Raw genomic sequence first — 23,525 nt, 5'->3', positions numbered from 1 at the left:
CACATTGTACTTCCTGGCGTTTTTTTTTTTTTCTTTTTTGCTTTCTCTATCTTTGCAGTCGATAGTAGCTGTTGACTCCGACAAACCAATTGCTGCGGTAAGATCATTTACCTTATACTCAATATATTTAAAACGACGAATTCACCGCATCACATCTTAATAGTGGCGTAAAGTGTTGTTTTTAAAATCGTGAATTTGTGTCATACTATCGGAAATAGGGCTAAATTAGCGCGGCTGGCTAGCTGTCAGTGGAGGAAACAGCGATTGAGCTAACCCTGTTAGCCACTCTGATGCTAACGCGGGGTTTGATCATTTAAACGCGAGAGCATAACACGCCCCGAACCAAACATTATTTCGATCTATTTATCGTATTTTACGTATTGACATTTGATATACGCCATTTTATATACATCACGCTTTTATAAGACACGTTGATGCATAGTTGCATAACCTTAATTTGTAAATGCAAGTTAAGGTTTTACGTGTTAATTCGAGCTCAAATCGATCAAATGATCCCTCCAGAGCTGCAATATATTCATTAAACGACCTGTCTATTGTTACACAAGAAATCGGCCTTTCTATTTGAAAGTAGTCTTTTCTTGTTATAGTGTGGACATCTTGAATTCGTATCGACCTTAATGATGTGGTGTAAAGCCGATATTTAAAAGGAAAAACAAAAACACTGCATCATAAACTATTGTTACAGTTAGCTGTGTGGGAAGGGTAGAAAGTGGCTAGCATTAGGCCCAAATAAGGAAATGTCTAGTATCAGCGACCTCTTAGTATTTGAGGGATCTCTTTTTTTTTCTTTACTACAGAAAGTATCATTTTTGGTGCCAAGCATCAGAAGCAATTTGGCTATTGGTTTTCAACGGTAGCTACCCTGACTTGCATCTCTTTGTTATTACGTTGCAACTTGTAGAAATCAAGAACAATTTGTTGTTTAAACATCGCCATTGAGAAAACATACAGTATATTTCTTTCCATACAATCTGGCACAACCCGCTTCTGCACAATACATTTAATAAATGTAGTAAACTGCAACACGGATATTGTGCTTTCATTTGAGGAAATGAACAATGTAGACAACTGCAACGCTAGCAGTGTGACCAGCTCGAAAGATTATGCTATATTAAACATTTGTCATTGCTTTGGATGCTGTTACAAATGAGTTTGGCATTCTGCCTAGCTCATATGCTAGCCATGACTTTGGCTCGTCAGAGGTTTGTTGGACTGCGTTTGTTTACAGAATAAATTAGTCAGGCAGTTGCCCTTCAGGGCGTTACTGAGTTTGTTCCTTGTGGAAACTCAGCACACTTCTGTATTGTCGAATCATACCCCGAAAAATCTGTGAACGCATGTCTTTTTTTTTTTCCCCCTCGCCTGTCATCCACCCTAAAACGGTGTCAGTCCACCAATTGGCTATTCTTCCGAAACATGACGCATCCATTGGGACATCTTCCAAATTCAATTATTCTCTCCTGACATAGCCTGACCTTCACATTCCTCTACTATTTTTCCATTCCTGTCACATTCCTGTCAACAACCCATGTCACATGGTGTCTCCATGTTGGGTCATCTTTCTTAAAAAGTATTTTGGAAATAGCCATAGAGTGTTTGGTGAAATGGAGCTCACGCTATCACTCTCATTATATCCCCTCCAAACGTGAGCCTTATCGACTGTGTCGATAGTAGGTCGCGGCGCAGGCTCGTCTGCTGCATTACGTTACTGACCTCGTTTCTTTCTCACTGTCAGCTATTGCAAGCATTGGTGTGTTCTCACATTTTGCAGTCACGCTTTACTTAGTGTAACTACTAGCTCTAAGGCATGATTTGGTGAATATGTGCTGAAAGTTCTCAAAGAGGTTTGTCATTGTTTGACCTATCAGAATCGTCATTGTTTCGAGTTTCTTTTTTTTGCTTTAATGACAGGAATACAACTTTTGTCAATTTATATTAGAGCAAACATGTAAAAACATTTGTTAGCTACGTCTGATGCTTATTTTTGCTCAACTTTTGGACAGGAAAGGGTGCCTGGTACTGGGCGGACACTTCTTGTAGCACGCGTTTGTCCCGAAGAGAGCTGCAGAGAGGCTGCCATCAGTTTCCACGGTGCGTCTGCGGCTCTGCTGACATCAGACAGACAGGAAGGCAACGCGGCGAGTGGCAGCTCAACCGAAACAGGAAACTGCTGCAGCGGTGTTGTCACTGGCCTGGGAATGACTGAATTCTGGGTTTGTTTCAGCTGCTGTATTGCGGAGCAGCCACAGCCTGTAAGTCTAACATTTTTGAAAAGCAGGCAACGGTTAAACTTTTGAATTTTTCCACTGATCATATAACTTGAAAGGCAAATCAACATAATGTTAGTGGATGTATTTATTTAAAAGAAAAATCAACATGTGTTTTCCAGAAACGGCGGCGGCGGATCGACCGCTCCATGATCGGCGAGCCAACCAACTTTGTTCACACGACACACGTCGGGTCGGGCGACATGGGCCTGGGATTGCCGTCGGTAGGTTTGCAAAAACTCTCTCTTCTCAGTCCTTAAAGCCACCCAAGTCGTATTCAGTTGCCTTAAATTGTCTTACTCAAAGATGCTTACTGACTACTTGCAGGTGGATCTGGTTCAGGCCCAGATGAAGTCCAAAGGCGGCTACGTACACGGCGGCTCTGAAGGCTCACAGTTATGAGGTGAGACGTGCGTACGTTTCTGTGATTTGAGGTGGAGTTGCTTACCTCAGTAGCCCAGCATGAAGATGGAAACGTTACATTGGAGCCTCTAAGGTTAAACATAACAGCCATTTTGTTTCAAAGCACAGGAAATAAACAGAATAATTGTTTCCAGATTCAAGGCAGCACAATCTCCTCTCAGTTTTGTGGTTCAGGCTTTGATTCCTTAGCTGCTGTTTGTCTGTCTGTGATTAGCTGGCGACCAGCAGCAGCCATAAGATATCCTGCGTTTCCCTTAATTAAGACAAGCAACATAGAAAACGGATGGCTGTTCCAGGGTCAGCCCGTTACTGTCATAAAATCTAACAGCAAATCTAAAAAGTGTTGAACTTTGAATTGCTTATAATTGCTGAATAAGGACAGTTATGCACGGGCTCCTATGGCCACGACTGAAGCCCAGATACTTGACATAAAGACTGGCTAATGGTTAACCAGTTAACAGCCAGTCGCTAACCTGGCCACACATTTTATGGACTTTGACCAACAATTATTGCAAAGAGAAAGTTTACAAAACAAAACAGTCAAGTCATCATTCTTTGTAAAACCATCGTACATATATAAAGAATTAAATGTTTTGTCATTGAATTTCTTTTTTTATTTTCAATGTGATTCCAGCACAAGATGGGGGAAATGTTATGATAATCAGAAAATCGCAAATGATGTCTCTCTGTCCAGCACAATAATTGTGCAATTGTTTTTTTTTTTTTTTGGTAACCAAGTAAATGCTAACATAAATTATTATACGCTATCGTATCATTTGAATTATACGGAAAGAGGATTAGGGCCACTGCTCTCTGATGAGCCACAAAAAACCACGAGTTGGTTTCATTGTCATTTCTGAGCATCTTGACACGTGTTTTCTTGCTCCCCACAGTCCGTTCAAGTGCGGCAGAAACTACTACTGTTCTTTATAGGAGGAAGCAGTTCACAGTCTGTCATGGACGCCGGACCAAAAGATAAAAGTACTGCTCTTCCTTTAATGTTGTATATATATTTTTTATTTTCCATTCTTTTTTTTTTTTTTAATGAAAGCACTGCTATCCATTAGCTGCCATGCTGTTGCACTGTAAAGAGTAGGCTTTATTTAGTACGCTCGTCATCATCTCAGTCAGATGTATCCTTGTGCGTGTGTGTGTGTGTGTGTGTGTGTGTGTGTGTGTGTGTGTGTGTGTGTGTGTGTGTGTGTGTGTGTGTGTGTGTGTGTGAGCGTGCGGGCGTGTGTGTATGCATGTGGAAAATTCTGTCGCTCATGTAGCCCACACGGATGCCTGTATTTATTATCGCATTTGCAAACGGACCTCACGGTGGCTGGGCCACGCCCGAGACGTGGAACTTTCTGTTTCCGTCTTTTTTTTTCCTTTCTTTCTCTCTCTCAGAGGTTTGACCAAGGATAGGTGGAGGTAGCAAAGCAAGATGCTAGCTTTTGTTTTTTGTTTTCTTTTGGTTTTCAGAGAAATCTTATGATCCTCTGAGTTGTTTTCAGGGTTGAAGATTGCTGTTTTCCACTAAACTTGAATTGAGTCATGTGCACTGGACCATTTACCATGTACACTCACGCCTGCTTAGGAATTACGCTTTTTTTTTTATACTCAAATAGATTAAAATCATGTAGAATTTTAATAAACTATGAACTTCCTTATCTGTCTTCATGTACTTATTATTTTGTAAGATTTTTTTTAAGCAGAGGCTTGTATATAGTAGATTCTTGTTTTTGAACTCTAGAAAATCATGCAAGCTGATATGAACTTGAAAGTATCCCCACCGCACACAAGTGAGTGGGTCGGGTTTCACACAGATGCCAGTGTTCTCCATTTGGACCTGGTCAATGGCCAGGTTTTCTTTTTTTTTTTTTAATCCACCAAGTTTTTTCATCTTAGCTCTTTTGTCAGCAGGGTATGATTAAAAAAAAAACGTCTTGGGTCACGGGCCAAAGGAAGAACATAAATGTGTGGCGCTCGCATATTTGTTTTGTGTATGATATTTTATAAATATATTTTCTCTCTTGATGACAACATTAAAGCACATGAGGGGAGTGGGCGTCAATGAACTTGTACACTTTTAAGTACTGATCCAAATTAGGATTGTTTGGCAATTATTAATATCTGCTCTTTAACTGCGTGCCATGATGCCATATTTCCTCAAACATAGGCCGAAGTTCTTTTTTTAAAAAAATTCTATGAACCTTTAAATGCATTATAATATCGTGTTTTAATTCAAGTCTGAGAAATGATCTCCAATACACCAACTTCCACTTTAGCATCATCCATGTGTCTTGTATACAAGGTTCAAATTTGGAGGCAATTGGACCTAAAAAAAACCACTAGGCTTTGCCTTGGGAAGAAAAATTCAAGCTCCAACTTCGAGCAAAAACAATTGGCAAGTTGCTTAGTAAAACTGGGAATGTTTTCCCACTTAATAGTTTAAGTCGATGTCGCACCCAGCCAATTTAATCGTTGGAGCGCAGGCCGCTATTTGAGGAAATATGCAATTTTTGCTCTGTCAGGCTAAAGCTACTAAAAGCCCTGCAGCCTCATCACGGACCTACGATCACATCCGACCTCTTACTTTTGTCGTCATACGACTCCAGCACATTTGCTTCACATCGATTGTCGTAACGCGATCGCTGGTTCAGTTTCATCGTCTCGGCCTTAATGAGAGCAGCTATGGTATGAATGTTAACCGGCGCTAACGTTCTGTGCGCCGTTCATTGCTCACCGGGATCTTTTCAATGCATGCATGCGCTTCTGTGTATGTGTATCTCCTGTGGTTGAACACGTGTCCATCAGAATGTAATTGTACCATAAAGCCAGCAAAACATGTTAGTGTCTGTCTGTAGCAGGCAATAGAAGAAAATATACCAGCGAGAGTCTTTATATCCATTCTAAAAACTATTATTGTCCCCAAGTCAGTCACCCCAGAAAAAAAAAATGTATTTACGGTGACCTGTTTCCCATTATGCCTTTTTTTTTTTTTTAAAGCTTTAAAGTATGTAACAATTTATAGGAGTTCAATATTTTTCATGTGGAAAGTTCTTCATATTTGTTTTTCCGTCCCATCTGCTGGTTTACAGTGGATAGAAAAAGCCTTCAGTGCACAGCCCTGTTGAAATCAAAAAATAAAGTTGAGGGAGTCGGCACACACCTGCCAACATTTAGTTGCTGGTGTCGTAGAATGTATGAAGAAAAATGTTAGGAAAAGCCTACTAAAACATCTGAACTTTATTTGGGGTTAGTCAGAGGCACCTTTAAACACCAGGTGTGAATTCTGAACACAGCCACATCCTGGCTATAAGAGGGTGTGCCCACTTGTGCAACCAGATTCTCAATTGTTTAACTTTTACTCCAAATCGAGATCTACAGGTTATAGGTTACTATTTTTATTTTATTTTTTATTTTAATTATGAAAGTGTTGTCTCTTTTTCTGTCCATTGTAAATTTCAACTTGTGAATAGCAGGGTGTACTTGAGGGTTGAGTTGAAATTATTATTATTTTTTATTCCCCTTTTGAGTTGTAACATTTGTTTCATGCTGTAAGGCAACAATAAGAAATACATATACTTCTGTTTTAGTTACATTTTTAATGTTGTATAAATTGTCTTTTCCCACCTAAGGGCACTGTATGACATGTTCCTTCCATTAAGAAATAAGTCCATCCTGTTTTTCATTTCTGAAAATGGGAAATAAATGTCACGTGTTGATGTTTTACCAACTGTGTCGTCCATTTTTAAATGCATCAGTAATATATATTTTTTTAAACACAACAGATAAGTCAATTTAATGTAATTAAAAGCCTGTCTCCAACTTTTGGGTTTGTTTTAATTAAATAAGTTTAATGTTGTATTTAGGAGGCTCGTGAAATTTTCACACCAATTTAAAAATTTGAGATTTTTTTATGTTTGTGACAATGGTGTGCAAAACTGGTTTTCATTGAACATCATTTTTTTTTCCCTACTGGTCCTAATAATGTGAAATGAGATCTTTTCATTTTGTTGCTGCAGGGAGTCACTGACGTGAGTATGAAGCACTTAAGCATAAAGAAGTTACATGAGCTTAATGCGTGGCTTGGAACAAGATCTTTCATCTTTTATTTCAGCGACTTTGCAGAAATAAAAAGTCATCAGGTATGTGACATGCACACACAGACACATTGCTCCTGATGTTGCCACTCTGGGAGGGTCTGCTGATGTAAGAACCGATCTGACGCCCCCAAAACCTCATTGCCGTTGTCTATGTGCAGGGAGAGGAAGGTGTCATCAACTGGACCTAAGTCAACAGCAAATTTGAATCAGAAGTGCTTCCCTAAAATTTCCATACATGTAGCGCTTTTTCTATAACTTATTATTTGAATCACTTTTTAACAATTAGAATAAATTGTAAGTTCCCGAGCACGTACAGTGCCAGTGGTCCCACAGTGAGTAAGCCTTCCATCCTCTCTGAGCACAAGTGTGGTAGCACGCCTCAGCAGTGCTGCTGCTGTGACCAATCAGCTGCAGAAAAACACAAAATAGATCAACGTCCATTGAGGAGACACCCACCATCCAAAATATTAGGTACACTTTCACATCTGTAACATCAGTTCTGACTTCACAAAGATTGAAATGCTCATTTTGCAAGTGTTGATTTAACAATTTGTTGATTGATGTGATGTGGAACTATTTCTAATAGTGTGACCTTCTCATGTCCCGACATAACCTTTTGATAGTCTGGAGGATCCTCTCGTGATACCTTGGATGCGTCCTCCTCCTTCATGGTCTCCAATGACGTGTCTGCATAGTGACAACAGTAAGGCAAGTAAATTTCTCAATCGTTTGTAGAAACGAAAGGCTCACTCTGTATATTGGTGACGCTGAGTGATGCCTCATGAGTGCTTGAAGTGCCGCTTGGAGGTTGCCATGGCAGTGGCAAAACCTCAACTGATGCAATCCCTCTGACACTTTGCTGCTTTTTGAGGCGCTGACTCGGCATCCTGAGGCCTAAAAGGAGTGGAGGGACTGTTTGTGACTAATTTCTTGCTTCAAAAGTACTATTTTGTTAGACGAATATATTCGTCATAGGTGTAACGCATAGTTTGTTGCATTCACCTCGGTTGCGAGGGGGGCCAGGGAGCATCTTGTAGACTTTGTAGGCGTCGCTGCCTCTCTTGTTGCTGCGCTCGCGTAGCTCAAATACGTCAGGGAGAGAGTTGAGGGCACAGCGGAAGTTGGCTTTCCAAGTCTTTGGGTCTGCTTTGTGTTGGCCCGGACGGTATCGACCTGCAGTTGAGCACGTCCTGTTTGGCTTCAATTTATTTTTTAAAGTTTATCCATCCAGCAGACGTTTTGGGCTTTGTGTAGGTGTTCCTAATGGTTTGTCTGGTAAGGAAAATCACGCTGACAGTGCAATATGATCGCCTTCACTTCACGTTAATGGCGACCAGGCCATTAGTGATGCAGCCAATTGCACATGAGCAAAGCGTGACAGAGGATCCGCTTCCTCCATATGGAGCAAAAAAAAAATGTGTTTCTCAAACTGAAATGAAGAACAATTTTTCAGGCTAAAAAAAATTATGGTTTTAGGGCAACACATATTCTTGAGCTTTTTTTATTTAGACTTTTACATTGAAGCTGACTGATTAGACATAAGAGAAGTTAATGTGCCGTACCAGTGTGCTCGGCCCAACTCCTGAAGAGAGTGGCGTCGTGGTCGATACTCCAGCCGTGACGAGCTGCGTGTTTCCACGGGATTTGGAAAACTCGCTCTGACTTGAAAGAAAAAAGAAAAAAAGCATTCATACTTCAATACTATAAAATGTACTGTGGCCTTGACATTTAAAAAAATTGTATACATTAAAGATTCATGTTAAGGTTGTGAATGTATGACTTAGTTTCATGATAATATATTTTCTTTTCCATCTAATATTGAATCTTGTCAAACTGCAAAATTAAAATTTTAAGTGTTAGTGATGTTATTGCCCCGAGTGTACGTTGCGTAGACGTAGCTTCTTAATACGATGTACCTTGTCGATCCAGCAGACTCCCGGATACTTCCCAGACTCAATCTGCTCCTCCAGCCACATCCTCAGTCTCAGGCGGCCAGCTGCTTGCATCTTCAGTCCAAACTTCAGGTTTGTTAAGAAGCTTTGTGTGGACGGACGGACGCTATAGGTGTCACCAAGCCCTTGTCAGTTTTGGGAGGCTTGCAAAAATAAAGGCTCCGCGTCAATTCACCTCTAATCGGCCAATTGGAGGCCTTCTCTCCCTCTCGCAGGCAATCTTTGCTCCTTGACTCTCTCCTCAAGTAACAGGTAGGGCAGGGCTTTGTGGCCTTAAAATAAAGTATCCGCTTTCTCGCCGCAAAAATATGATTAAAGAGTTTGGACAAATGACAATGTTCCAATACTGTTTTTTTTGCAAGCATTAGCTCATCTACTACTTCTTAAGAGAAATATATTTTTTCAAAACATGTAATAAATAGTAATAAAATTGATGGATAAAAAATGCTTTTTTAACTTGGTGAAGAATTATTGATACCATGCTAGTATTGGATTTCATTAGATTCAACAAATGTACCTAAAGAAGTGTCCAGCAAGTATTGCTGCATTACTCCTCCTCCAGTCGATCCGCAGTCAAATTAGTTTTAGTAATTCAATTTCAAGCATCAGTGAAAATGATTAATGCACTGACATGCGTTTGCATTATTCATTTATTTCCACAAACATGACTCTTCTGTTGCGGGGAAAAAATGAGGAAGTGATTGCACAATCTTGGTTGTGGATGAGGTGTGGCCAATTGCTCACTCTTCACTTCGACAAACAATCATTCTGTAGCATCAGTCTCCCTCCCTCCCTCGCTCAAATCCCAAGAAGGTGACGACAGTATTTTTCTCCAAATTTGTGCAACTTTATTGGCAGATTTGTACTGTACAATAATATCAACAACATATACAAAAACATATTTTAATGATGTTGATTACATTAAGTCCAACCAAACGACAGAAAAAGCAATGCCTAACTTTTTCCTCTCCCTGGGAGGTTCTAATTTCATCGACATTTAGTGAACAGGCTCAACTCATTCTTAAGGAACAACCCATTTCATTTTAGTATAGAAATACACAAGACCATATTTGACAAAGTAATGACGGCATTTAGTTCCACACTATATAATTTTGTAGCCACTCTCTGTGATAATGTCATTTCTGAGGTCAGTCGAGATTATTGGCAAAAAAGGCATTTGGGGCTCAGGGAGGTGTCTGTGAACATGTTCAGTCGACGCTGCTGGTTCTGGGCCTGAGCGGCCTCCGGGCATTACAGGTAGAGACATCTCAAAAGCCGTCTCCAAACCTTTTTTCTTGATCCCTTTATGTTCCGAGAATTTATCACACAACTTCGGCGAGGACTGAATGACTTTGTAGTGGTCATCCACTAAAAGCCTATCTTGTAAGCTTTCAGGTGTACAGTCGTCGCCTTTAGAGAAATCTTTGATCGCCCGGTCGTCTTTTATGCTGCTTCTTTGGCCTGCAGGAGTTACATCAGCCTGCTTTGTTAAGCTCCGAAACACTTGGTAGTTGTCTTCTACTGGAAGATTGTCTCGTACATTTGCGGGAATATGCGAGCAGCATTGAACCCCTTTTAATGGAGTTTCTAAAACGTCACCACCCTTTGGCTCTCCAACTTTATTATCAAAGTTTTGCCTTAATCCATAAAAAGCTTGGTAGTTATCATCTATGGGAACGTTCAGATTTGCGACCACAGGGATGCAGGTAATGCTTTTCGTGACTTCTTCCTATGAGTCTTGCAAAGATTTCTCTGAATCTTTGTTTTCATCGTCCTGCTCCCCGACGTGACTATCTGGGAGCTGCCTTAAACGTTGACACACTTGGTAGTTGTCATCCACTGGGAGAATCCCTTGAAGGTTGACAGTAGAATCTTTAAAAGTATTTTCTACATCCTTCACCAGGTTCTCCTTTTCAACACTTTTCCTTTCAACCTGATCATCCCTGAAACCACGAAAGTCTTTGTAGTTATCATCCACAGGAAAGCCGGGGGTTGATTGTGTCGGGGTGTATGTTTTGCTTAGACAAACACCTTCAAAAGAATTTTCTGAAGTCTTCTTCAAGTCTTCTTTGCTGCCAATGCTCGGCTGCCCAAACGGACTATCAGCGAGCTCCCTTACGCCACGAAACACTTGGTAGTTGTCATCTACTGGAAAACTGTGGTTTGAGCTTGGAGGGACGCAGGTATGGCCTTGATTGTCATCTTCTACAGATTTTTCAAAAACGTTGTCTTGGTTTTGTTTCCCACTTTTCTTCTCTTCAAACTGGCTTTGAGGAAGTGCTCTTAAATCCTGAAACATGAGGTGGTTGTCATCAACAAGACAAGGAAAGCTATTAGTGACATTTTCTAAGGACTCGTGTCGTTTTCCAATGGTTTTCAGTGCTCCAAATTGCCCATCAGAGAGAAAAGGTAAACCCTGGAATGCTTCGTCTCTGTCAGTCAGACAGAGCTTTGAGCTTAAGGGTGTGCCGTCTTCATTGGTATCTTCCAAGCAATTTTCTAAAACCTGATGATCCAAGTCTTGATTTTTATCATTGTTCTGCCCTTCAAACCGACTATCAGAGAGCTCCCTTAAACTTTGAAATGCTTGGTAGTTGTCATCGACCAGAAAACTGTGATTAGACTGAGCTGGGAAGCAGGTATCGCCTTTAATGGAATCTTCTGAGAAATTTTCACAAGCCTTGTTTAAGTCTTGTTTTTTAAGGCTTTTCTGGTCTTCCAAATGACTATCAGAGAGCTTGCTTAAGCCCTGAAAGGCTTGGTAGTTATCATCCACTGGAAAAGTGCTTTGTAAGCTTGCAGATAGGCAGAGAAGATCTTTGGTGGCATCCGCCCCTTTGTTGCAAGCCTGACTAAACATTACTTGGCAGTGCTCATGTCCTGCTACCATTCTGGATTCAACATCTCCAAAGAGGCTTGTGTTGCTGCAGCTGAGGGATGGATCTGAGTTCTCACCGATTGAAAACCTTCCAGAGTCTCTGTTAGCTTGGTGAGACGTGGCGGTCAGTGTTTGGGAAGACACTGTGGTCGGGAACATGTTTTCTTCACAAGCTGATCCTTGCTTGTCATCACAGGTCGTCCCGGCGCCTCTGCCTTGGTATCCACAATCGCACAGCATTTCAGACTGAGCATGACTCTTCAAAGGGTCAGGCGTTACCTGAACTGGACAGCTAGGCCTGATAAAGGAGTAGGTTACTGTATTTTCCAATTCAGAAAGTTGCCCACTCTGACTTGGGAGAGCAGCTTTGCTGGACTCTTTCAGAAGATGGTCGGTTGAAGCTGCTACCGGGACGATGTTCATCAAGGCTTTGCTGAGCGCCCCTTGAACACCCGCAATGATGTCTGCAGGCTCCGTGAAAGCGTAAGTGAGAGAAGGCTGGCCGCTACTGAAGCCACTACTTTGAAGGAGACTCTCTGTGCTGCTGTCCATTAGGGAGCCCTTTGACCTGCAACAGAACAACCCATTACCTGAAACACCCCTCAACTTCACAGGAAATTAAAGCTATGAGGAAGTCATATCAAGTGTAGACCTTAAGGATTTCAAGCAAATCCCAAGTAACTTTGGTAAAGCTCAAGTAGGTCAAATCGAGCCCCTACAAGGTTTCAATGCCATCTTTTTCAGTCTTTGGACCTTGTGCCTTCAGACCTCCTTTATGAGTTGGCCTCTGCACTACACAAATCATGTGTTCGACTTGCTGGGGCAAACCCTTATGGGACAACCCACACAGGTCTCTCTTGTCATTGCTCAACGGGTCACAAAGTTAAGACTTTCTGAACTATTTCTGCCATATCAAACAAAGAAACCTTTGAATCTTTAGAAGACTGTCCTGAAACATTCGTCACTAACCATGGTTTGAGGTCACCCGGGGTGAGGGTCTCCACAGAAATTGATGAGATGATGGGGGGCATAGGCTTTAAAATCTGCAGCAAGGAAAGAAATGACACAAATCTGCATCGACCTTTTGACCCTTCAAAATAAAACCTAATAAAGACAAACATGGAGCCACATCAAATATCTCACCTCTTCCTTAGTCGGATGTATTTTGAGAAGTTTGGAATTTTGATCGCTGACTGAGTCCCAATACTTGGCTTTACACCTACACAGGAGGACACGGATCAAGCTCTGCAATGCATCTCATGGCGGAGAAAAGTAAAAAGCTTTGCGGCTTACTTCACGTAGCAGACGTACGCCGCACTGGTGATTGTAACGGCGAGCAGACTGAGGCTGATGATCAGAATCAGTTGGAGGCTCTTACGTGACGCTGCTGTTATAGTCCAAAAGTACAATATCAAATGAACTGAGCATGACAGATCCATTTGGCGATTCTGACACTTGCAGACCCCAAAATTCGGAACAGTTGTGAATATTTCTCAATTCTGACTTTGGTTGAACTGAGTCAGGACTTACAAGTTGTAAATTCATACTCCTCGCTGCGGTCGCTCGGCTTGCTTTCCCAAGGTAGCAAATTCTGAACTGTGACAACATAAGTTGTACTTGGCTCCAAGTGTGCACCAAGTATTTCAGTGGTAAAACACAAGGCGCACTCTGGCTTCTCCACCTGTGGTGCTTGGAATACTTTGGACATCTGGTAAGTGAAGACAAGGTTACCCACACATATATGAGCAATGGAGCACTTTTCCTTACCTCTTGCGTTTCTCCTTTTTTGTGGTAATACAGGTGTGTCTGTAATATTTCTCTTATATGGCGTTTCTTGATGTTTGTCCTCCAAATTACTTGAAAATTCCCGTTGGTCTCATTTACTGCAACGATGGTTGGAGTTTGGGGTTTGACTGCGGAGGAACAGGAATGAAGAAAAAATATAATCAGATATTTCAAGTTTTTATATATATATACACGTATATATATATATATATATATAGAGAGAGAGAGAGAGAGAGAGAGAGAGAGAGAGAGAGAGAGAGAGAGAGAGAGAGAGAGAGAGAGAGAGAGATACACATATATATATATATATATTTATAGATATATACATACACATATATATATATATATATATTAGGGGTGTAACGATTCATCGATACACATTGATTAATCGATATAAGGCTCTACAATTTATTGGCATCGATGCTAAGCGTAAACATCGATTTATATCGCCGTGTTTGACCTCGGACATTAGACGCGACTTTATTTTGAAATCCAGTTCATTGTTGCTTGCTTCCTCTTTCCGGGAGCAGTACGCGGCGTGTTGTGTTGTGAGCAGAGCAGGCACGTGAAAGGGGAGTCGAGGCTGGTGCTATGGCTAGTGTCCAAAAAGACGAGGAAATTGGCTCCCCTTTAGGCTTCAGGTCATTCTTTGGAAGCACTTTGGATTCCAAAGAAAAGATGACTCAACGGACAAGACACTTGCAGTTTGTAAATCCTGCCATGCGGTGATCAAATATTCAGGGAGCACAAATCTCGCCGCACATTTAAAGAAAAAACACGACATCAAAGTTCAGTGTTAAAATAAGCACTTTGTATACTACAATACTCTTGTAATTTCCTAAATAAAGAGTTTGCAGTACCTTGTTGATTTTGCGTATGAATTGTTATAAATCAGGATATTGTTCTATATTTTTTATTTAAAAAGATATATTTATGTATCGATCGTAGAGCACTTTATCGTGATGTATCGTGAATGAATCACAGCAGGGTTTTAAGATATCGGCAAATATCGTATCGTGTTTCTTTGTATCGATATGATATTGTATCGTGACAAAACCCGCGATTTACACCCCTAATATATATATATATATATATATATATACATAACACACACACATATATGGTAATGTGTTGAACTCACAGCTGTATTTCACGCTTATGTTTTTGGACTCTACATATTTGCCATCTTTATAGACAAATGCCGCATGGTTCTCATCGAAGACAAGAATCATATGGATGGAGCAGCAGCATTTTCCGCTTGCACAACCCACGGGAAGACAGTAGGGCTCACTGTGGAAAACAAAATAAAAATAAATTATTATTGTTAATAGCAAATTACTATTATTTATTTTTTTCTGATTGCCAAAAGGACTTACCCATACCCATCTAGGCTCCTCAGAGTCACATTGTAGTCAGTGCAGTTTGGAGCGTCAAAGTGACAAGACATCAAATATTCATAGTCATTGATGCAATCGAGATTGAGTCCTGTTGCAGTGGATTGATAACAAAAGCGGATTATTGCATTGTTAATAGACAAGACTGTAATATTTGCAATCCTGTTTATGCATGACCAAATTAAAAACCAAAAAGGTCAGTAAATTTCAAGTATGTGCTGGAATTGTGTAACAACTGCCTGATGACACGCTTGTTTGAATCTGAACTTGATTAAAAAAAAAAACTCTCTCATATCTTTGGACAAATGTCAAACATGTATGTCGTTTATTTACTTGACAAAACATATTAATTCATCTACATACTGTACATTTTTTATTGTTGCTATGTTGCATGTTAAAATCGGCATAACCGATGTCAACATTGACAGTGCATGATAGTTATGTCAACGTGACGTAGGCGTTACAATCGAGTGTCATGTCAACGTTACATGTTACGATTTACATTCCCTCTACATACTACATGTTACTTATATGTACCTGCTGCAGTCATGATACGCTGTCGACATTAATCAGTACTTTTGTTAAAGACTGCAAAAATATGTGACAGTTCAGTACATGTTATACAGTAGTCGAACTATATAGTACATTGTCGACACGAGGCAGTAACAAGTATATACTATACATACTACAACCATGTTACAATTTATAACTAGTTATGTCAACATGTTGTCAGAGGACGTACCAGAGAGAGCTGCTGAAGTGGCGATGTTTCCTACAATAATAAGAAGGACGACAAACATCCTGGGGGGAAAAAAAGACGGAGGTTTATTCTATTCTAGCCCAAGAAGCCCAGTTTGATTCAGTACGAGCAGAGCACTTCAATTATTGACGATTGGTATCATGTAATCCAAATCGAGAAATGGTGCGGGAATTGCCGCAGTCTGCAGAGCGCAGACTTCCTCATATGGGAAAGTCTTACTGGAATTGCGTGCGTTGATTCCTGTGAAGTGACACTCCCATTTCCTCCGAACTAAAATGAACTTGGATGCAATCCGTGCGCTCATCATGATTTTTGAGAGTGGTTTCTTTTAATGAAATATCGTTTATTTGCAGAGTGATGGTCAGTGGCGTGCATTGATGATTAAACACGAGCACAAGCTATAATGATGATAATAATAATAATGCAACTATTATTATTCGTCTTTATCTTGTCCCATGACCACTGCGCGTTCGCGTGACTCACTGTTCAAAGTCCCCCGTTCTTAGATAAACTTTGATAACACCTTTCTTTTTTTTTGCTAAATCTTTCTGGGGTGCAATACTTAATTGATCAAAAACGACATTGCTGTTTTTTAATGTAACTGTTTTTAAATAATGTTTTCTCTATTGTTTTGTTTCTGTTCTGTCCTCCCAAAATACAAGAAATTGTACCATTATTCTTTCTAAATTTTATGAAAGTAGAATAAATGTATCGCTCGCAGTAGTTTTTGTTTGGTGCGTCGCTCAACACGAAAAGCAACTTGAGACGGAACGATGACGCAACGACGCAGCTAGCGTGCGTACGTAAACGTCCACGCGAGCTTCCAAACATTATGGCGCCCATGTTGCAACGCTTTGTGAGTCCGGGCAAAGGCAACGGCTTGCGTGCGACAACTGCAATCAAATCTGGAAAGTTGCTTTTCTCTTCCGAGCCTTTGGCAAGCTGCGTGTCGGCAAAAGTGGCCAAACATGTGTGCCATCGCTGCTTCGCTAGGTAAGACGTTCGTTGTCTTGATTTTAGCAGCCCATGCAGACACTTCCTGCATCTGCAGTTTGTGGCCTCTAGATGGCGTCATAACTTCACTTATCAATCTGCAGCTTCAATTGTTGGAACCATAGAGAAGTCGTCCTGATGGAAAAATACAAGTTTACGCCACAAGAGGGCGCCTTTGAGAAAACAGTTCAATACACTTACACGTGATTACAAGGCTCAACATTAATTAATTTACTCAATGTTAAATAACAATTTCACCTTCTCAAATCTTAAGAGAGAGTAAAAACAATAAAAATCAATAATAGTTTGCACCTTCACTGAATTCCTTTATTATGGATGCATGTGTGTGTGTTGGTTAAGAGATTTCCATATCATTGTGGTAGTGACTAAGTTGCACAAATATCATTGATTCATTGATTTAATATTTGTATTAGTGAGAGATGTGTCAACTTGAGCTACTGACACCAAACAGCTGTAGAAGGAACACCCACTGGTGCACACATAGCTGAAGGCAAGGATTGGCATTATAGAAGAGGAGCGTTTGTTGTTCCGTTTTCACTAAACCATCATTAACCTCACAGCATGACATCATGATGTGTGTGCACAATTATTTGTGATTGTGTCTCAATGACTCACTGACAGAAAGATACGTGTCGTGTCGTGTGTGTGTTTGCACGTGCTCTAATTGTGCAGGTGGAAGTGTGGAGCATCAAAGCTACAGTTAATTACAGGCCTTGAAGCCCCAAATGTAAAGTCATGAGTACTGAGAAATATCACACACACACGCACGCACACATGCACACACACATGCGCACACGCACACACTAGATGGATAGCAAGAGCTCAAGGTCGAATGTTAGAGTTTTGATCAGCGTGATGAGGAGGGGTCATCTTGAGAATAAGGACAGGAACTGGTTTTGATTTTGATCGCTCCAATTGCAAAGGTCAGTACAAAGTACCATTAATGAGCAAGAGTACCAGTAATAGTTTACCATGCAGTGTCATGACTGTTTTAGCACAATAATGTAACATGGCTTTTTATCTTCCTTATCTGCTTCTGTAATATTTGTTGCAATAAAAAAAATGACACAAGCATAGCGCCTTTTTTTTGTCAGCAGAGACTGGCTCATTTTCAGGATTTTTAATTGCTGGCAACATTAATTCAGATCTTTTGAGCCGCCTGTTGAAAAGCGAGGCGCAGGAACGCTAATGCAGCGATGCACCACTAACCGTATGTCAGCTACGATGAATTATCTTCATTATATTAACATTAACGCATCTTTTTTTCCATATTACTCAGATAGATATTATTTAACGCTTAACATTTTCTGCATCCATTTTGTGCACACGATTTAGTGTATTTGATTGACTTCCTTAATCATAACCCCCTCTAGCTTGCTTAAATCCCCCCCCCCCCCCCATAAAGGCGTGGATGCAGTGCTACACGAAGCATACAGATTGCGGCGTTAGGTGCACACTTTCGTCGAGCTAACAGTAAAAGATGAGAGGAGGGAAATCACGCAAGTTAGCACTTCCCCTTCCCCACCCCCGAGTGTCCCTCGTCGCCTCGTCTCGATTTATTCTCCCATCTGCTTCTTCTTCTGGCTTCCCTCGCTCTTTAGCTGCCTTGGTTCCTCATATTCCTTCCACTTGTCTGTCTATCATTCGCAAATAATTTCCCCAGTTTCTTTAACAAAAGCCTATTCTTCATGGAGATTGTTTATCTTCTGCTTTTTCCAACTTTTCTTACCTCTTGCAGTTTCATACACAGACACACACATACACGCACTGCATATCAGTACACTGAACTGTGAAGTCACGGTTCGCTCTTCACAATTTAACCAATTGGCACTTTTTCCTGTAGCTTGTGTCTCCAGCTATTTGCTGGAAAATCTATCTGTGGCTCTTGTGCTCTTTCTATAGCATGCTCAGATGCCACACAATGATGCGAAAGCTCTGGCTTGAAGAAAAATAGTAATTGGTGTCAAGGTAGGGTCCGTGGCAGGGCTCGGTTCCGAAAGCCTATTTTTACATTACATAATCTTTATCAATCCCACAATGGGGAAATGTGGGCCTTATCTGAATTTCCAAGAATGTCGTTAATATTGTGTTCTATTCTGAACTAGAGGAAGTCGTTGCAGTTAAGTCTGTTGTGGTAAAGCCACGCACGAACATACACTATTTTTGCATTAAAGGCTTATTCAACAAAGTGTCCCTCAGGGTAAATACAATCCATTCCTCCTGTTTGACAGCTTCTCGTAGAAAATGTAATATGATGTAGTAACAAGAAATATAATGGCAAACGACTGAAGTGCCTGGCCGAGCGGTCTAAGGCGCTCTGTTAAGGTCAGTCAAGTTATCGTGTTGGAGGGGAGAAAAGAAAAAAAAAGACACAACAATCTAAATGCGCTTCTTCTTAATGCATTACAGAGATCTTGGATCATGAGATGCAATGCTCGAAATCAAGTGATTCAATCTTCTGATGTGATCAAGGCATACGTAAGGACTAAAAACATACCTTACAGCTAATAAACATGGAGGGGGGGGGGCAATCACGTTTTCTGAAGGTTAGGTCTTTAAGTGCATGTGTGTGCGTTTGCATTAAGCCGTCTTTGCGTCATTATGATATAACACAACCCCATATGAATTCCCTCAGGTGTTAGTGAATCATCTTCCAAACAGCTATTAAGAACTCAGCAAGATTGCTCTCAGTGCCACACAGCTGGCGTCTTTCTCTTCACTGAAACGACACACACACACACACACACACACACACACACACACACACACGGAATCAATTTTAATGATGTAGTACTTTAGAGTGAGAGGATATCCAAAAGCCTTTATCTCATCATACCTTTATCGCAGGTAAAACTAAATTAAATTTTTTTTATGGTGCAACTAGAACCGGAATCCTTTCACAGAACAGATCCTCCAAAATTTATCATTTTTTTATAACTTGGTTTTCGCCTCGTGTGCATATATTGTCATATTTAAAGTCAAGACTGTAATTTTTTAAAAATTTTTTTTAACAATAGTCGCAAAAGGTGTGTGTTGTCCCACAAATACTGGATGGTAGGATTCATAAATGAACTTATGTTTGTCCCTAATGAACATGTATTATATGGCTGTCGTGTGAGTGAAAGTTGCGGCATGGCGCAGAAAATCCACCCAAGCGCAATTGGACACCTCAGAAAAGAACAGCACACAAATTAATAATCTAAAACACGCGCATGCAAAGAAGTCGCTCACGGCTTTTACCTTACTGCGCTCGGTACTCTGGGGAAATTAATTACCATGCAGCATGCACATAGCACACTAGCGCTAATTAGGCGTCTGATAGGATGAACTTTAAAAAAATATATACATGTACTCTTGTTAAGTGCCCGCTTTTAAGGACTTGCACATTAATGCCGAAACTGAATGTCCATCCTATTTGTTATTCTCGTGCTTTTTTTTTTTCCAGCACCCCCACCCCCTAGCAACTTGTTTAAATTTTTCTTAGCTCTTTTAATTTTGTATTAAATTTCTAGTTGACTAATTGTTTCACTCTACAGCTTGAAGACTGAAAGGATGATGACGAGGCAGGCTGATGATGGTTGACTTTATAATTCAGTGTTGGTAATAAAAGCCATTTAATGTTATTCATGAGTTTTCATAGCGTGCCAGCGTTTCAACCTTGGACCTGCAATGCACGAGACGTCAACTTCACAGGGCGTCTGAAGAGGATAGCACCAGGGGGAGAAAGGAGGGAATTGAAGTGAGGGGGGGGGAAAAAAAAGGATTAAAAGGGAGCGTGTTGAGAGGGAGCGTAATGAAGGGAAAATGGCTGAAGGTGAGAGCGATGCACACCATTAGAAATGATTACAGGCTTTGGATAGAAATATGAGGTGATGCTCATCAGTTTATTTTCTTAGTCGTCTGTTATATTTGTCTTATGTAAAAAAAAAAATCTGTCCTCAGTCTTTCAGTGTTTAAATATTTAATTAAAAAATGGCAACTTGGAAACGTTATAAACTACTCATCTTTACCGGTAGAGCTGATCCACTTGGACTAATTGAAAACATCAATGAATGGATGTACAGTAATCGTCAATTCTGCCTTTGTTGCTAGGTTACACCTTTATCTCCCTTTAATCACGTTTAACATGGGCGAATCATTGATTTTCCTCCTCGTTAAACGTGAGTGGCACCTCCTCGGCTTTTGTTCTCGCCGCGGTGTCGATTCGTGCTAACACAGCACATTTCCCGTCCCTTGGTGCAACGTGACTGTCGATGGGGTCAGACCTTTCTCTGAGGAGAGTGCTTGCTTTGGTGGAACATATTTGAGGATTATTCTATATGTGGTTAGTTTCCCACATTGTCTGGAGTGTTTGTAGAAACCTTTCCCCAAATAAGGTTGTGGTCAACATCAGTCTTCCTGATGGTGGGATTTCCGGCCGCCCGCAGCGGTTTGTGATAGGACCGGACGTTAAGTGTGTAACTTAAGCTAGTGGCTCTGCTGAAGTTAAGCAGAGCGCCACTGAGTTTGGCTCTGGCCCGCCATCTGTTGTTATTATTGCCCCCGTGTCTCACGCTGCCGCCGTGGCTTTCTTCGACCGTGGGTGGCTTCTGTCTCTGCACGACAAGAATAGCTGTGTTTTCAGTACCAACCTTCACCCTAGCTGCGGCCTATAAAATTGGAGATTGGAAAGGGAGGACAGGAGGAGATGGATGGAGGATGGTGATAAGTGACATTCTGTGGGGGCAGAAAATGCTGCTATTTTAGTTCCTTTTTTATAGACTCTGGGGGCCAAATGCGGCGCCCGAGTCGAGTCCCACACTGATAGGCCCACGTAGGAAATACTAGTCATGTGACTAATACTGGCATAGAAGAATGAAGAATGTTTTCCTATTCTATTGTCGTTTAGACCATATGCTGTATGATAAGCCTTCACATCAAAATATGTATTTGGTTCAAGCAAACAAGACTCAGACAAGTTGTCATTCATTGGTTACCCGAGATCATTTAATTAATGTGCTACTGTTTGGTTTACAACACAAAGATAACTTTGATTTTTTTTTTTTTTAACTCAATTGACTTTTTTTTTTTTAGATGTTCCATTGTTTGTAAGGATGATGTCTGTCTGCACTGTAGCTACATCTTACTGCAGCCTTCACACAACTCTACAAGTCAATCCTATTCCTGACACTTTGTATGACTCAGACTGTGTGCCAGTATGTGTGTGCTTTTGAATGATTCTTTTCCCCAGTGCCTGTACTTGGCCCAAGGGAGTGGACAAAGACCACACTGCTCTGGATTGTTATCAGACTAACAAGCATCCTGGAAAGGCCGGCAATAAAAACACATAAAAATAAGCATCAGAGTGGAGTGAGGCGGAAGCGCTTATCTCATAGGTTGCTTTTAAGATTCAAATCTGAAAGATGGCTTGGTAGATAACAGGGTGATGTTATGATTTTGTAGGAAAAGGCCAAAAGTTAGCCGGCACAATGAGCTCTGCCAAATACAAAGATGAAGTGAATGATGAGTGATGAGACGTTTATGAGTCTTGAAAACCCTCTCAGGTAACGCAATGTCGCCCGTGATCAAAATGAATTGAACGTGGATGTGTATACAACCAACGGAAAGTCTATCATCACTGGATATAATAATTACATATATATATATTTTCTAATCGCTGTTGTGCTCGTCTCGGGATTCAGTTGACTATAATTAGTGTATTATGTCTCTTTCTCGTGTCAAGGCATGAGACCTTGTTGCGGTGCTCCCAGTGCAAGATGGCTCGCTACTGCAACATCACCTGTCAGGTATATAAGACTCGTGTGTGTGTGCGTGAACATGTGCTCTCTGGAGTGTTTGTCGAAATTCTTCTACCACACAGAAACAAGCATGGTCTGACCATAAGAGGGAGTGCAAATGTCTGCGGAGCATCCTTCCCAGAATCCCTACCGACTCCGTCCGACTGGCTGCAAGACTCATTTTTGCTCTGGTACGCACGCCTCTGGAATTATTTATTATATTATATTATATCATATCATATCATATCATATCATATCATATCATATCATATCATATCATATCATATCATATTATATTATATTACCGCGACCGCCGTGGGGACTAAGCGGTTCAGAAAATGGATGGATATATATTATATTATGTTATATTATATTATATTATATTATATTATATTATATTATATTATATTATATTATATTATATTATATTATATTATATTATATTATATTATATTATATTATATTATATTATATTATATTATATTATATTATATTATATTATATTATATTATATTATTGCTGATCTTTATCATTAAATTTAAGAAGCATCACCACTGCTGTGCTGATCCCGGTAATATTTTGTATACTAGTTTTGTTTTAATGGACCTCCCTAACAGATGGACGACTCTGTCAGAGGTGATCATTTTCATTTAGTTTGCAGTTCATTCCGCCGCTGTTGGCTGCTTTGTTGCTGTCATGTTTGCACTTCAACAGACGACTCGAATGGGCCCATCTGTTCGTATAACAAAAACATCGTCCTGGGTAAAATGAAAATGGGAATTTTCGGATACAGCGAAAATAAACCTGCTTTCTAACTCTTATCTTTTAGATGAATCCATCAAAGACCGCCAGTGAGGAGCTCTACTCTTTCCACGAACATGAATCACGTAGGTTTTCCCTAAAACGTGCAAATGTCTCTGTCGGAGACACCACCAATCAACGGGATTGTGCGTGTATGCAGACCTGAGCTCCATGTCCGAGCAGAAGAAACAAGGTCTGTCTCAGCTGGCATCCATGCTCGAGATGTACCTACAACAGGAAGTGCCTGAACTGACTCTGGAAATGACATCGGCCCTGCCGCAGCCCCTTGACTTGATCGCAAAGGTGAGCTAAAGGCTCCATGAGTTGTTAGCTTCTGTGCGGCTTGCAAACAAAGC

The 23,525-nt window shown here is 40.6% G+C and overlaps 4 protein-coding genes across 6 annotated transcripts in view; 2 read left to right on the top strand and 2 right to left on the bottom strand.

Annotated features, from left to right (window-relative positions):
- The first annotated feature begins 24 nt into the window (after nt 1-24).
- cdc42se2 (CDC42 small effector 2) lies at nt 25-6,434 on the top strand. The gene is made up of 5 exons (XM_061276142.1): nt 25-97; nt 2,025-2,273; nt 2,411-2,512; nt 2,616-2,691; nt 3,605-6,434. The coding sequence occupies exons 2-4, from the start codon at nt 2,220-2,222 to the stop codon at nt 2,688-2,690; spliced, it is 231 nt and encodes a 76-aa protein (XP_061132126.1). The 5' UTR covers nt 25-97; nt 2,025-2,219; the 3' UTR covers nt 2,691; nt 3,605-6,434.
- Nucleotides 6,435-6,569: 135 nt separating this feature from the next.
- On the bottom strand, nt 6,570-9,444 carry LOC133152505 (interferon regulatory factor 2-like). Of its 2 annotated transcripts, none has more exons than XM_061276139.1 (7): nt 8,725-9,444; nt 8,371-8,470; nt 7,811-7,981; nt 7,559-7,702; nt 7,422-7,495; nt 7,123-7,216; nt 6,570-6,992 (listed from the first exon to the last, which is right to left on the bottom strand). In XM_061276139.1, the coding sequence occupies exons 1-7, from the start codon at nt 8,812-8,814 to the stop codon at nt 6,847-6,849; spliced, it is 819 nt and encodes a 272-aa protein (XP_061132123.1). In that variant the 5' UTR covers nt 8,815-9,444; the 3' UTR covers nt 6,570-6,846. The 2 variants fall into 2 exon arrangements, with proteins under 2 accessions (XP_061132123.1, XP_061132124.1); XM_061276140.1 differs by having other exon boundaries at nt 7,455-7,495.
- Nucleotides 9,445-9,585: 141 nt separating this feature from the next.
- LOC133152501 (uncharacterized) lies at nt 9,586-15,805 on the bottom strand. Of its 2 annotated transcripts, none has more exons than XM_061276132.1 (9): nt 15,560-15,805; nt 14,800-14,908; nt 14,565-14,713; nt 13,406-13,551; nt 13,169-13,346; nt 12,932-13,025; nt 12,782-12,857; nt 12,608-12,681; nt 9,586-12,206 (listed from the first exon to the last, which is right to left on the bottom strand). In XM_061276132.1, the coding sequence occupies exons 1-9, from the start codon at nt 15,615-15,617 to the stop codon at nt 10,490-10,492; spliced, it is 2,601 nt and encodes an 866-aa protein (XP_061132116.1). In that variant the 5' UTR covers nt 15,618-15,805; the 3' UTR covers nt 9,586-10,489. The 2 variants fall into 2 exon arrangements, with proteins under 2 accessions (XP_061132116.1, XP_061132117.1); XM_061276133.1 differs by having other exon boundaries at nt 14,806-14,908.
- A 557-nt stretch (nt 15,806-16,362) lies between these two features.
- Nucleotides 16,363-23,525, top strand: part of smyd3 (SET and MYND domain containing 3) — a 30,500-nt gene continuing 23,337 nt past the window's right edge. Inside the window, exons 1-5 of the mRNA XM_061276137.1 lie at nt 16,363-16,570; nt 22,314-22,377; nt 22,452-22,559; nt 23,198-23,255; nt 23,330-23,472. Coding sequence (XP_061132121.1) covers nt 16,410-16,570; nt 22,314-22,377; nt 22,452-22,559; nt 23,198-23,255; nt 23,330-23,472 — 534 coding nt within the window. The 5' untranslated portion in view covers nt 16,363-16,409. The remainder of the gene's footprint in view (nt 16,571-22,313; nt 22,378-22,451; nt 22,560-23,197; nt 23,256-23,329; nt 23,473-23,525) is intronic.

This window comes from Syngnathus typhle, linkage group LG4 (assembly GCF_033458585.1).
Source record: "Syngnathus typhle isolate RoL2023-S1 ecotype Sweden linkage group LG4, RoL_Styp_1.0, whole genome shotgun sequence".
Taxonomy (NCBI): domain Eukaryota; kingdom Metazoa; phylum Chordata; class Actinopteri; order Syngnathiformes; family Syngnathidae; genus Syngnathus; species Syngnathus typhle.
This window is presented reverse-complemented; position numbering and strand designations above follow the sequence as displayed.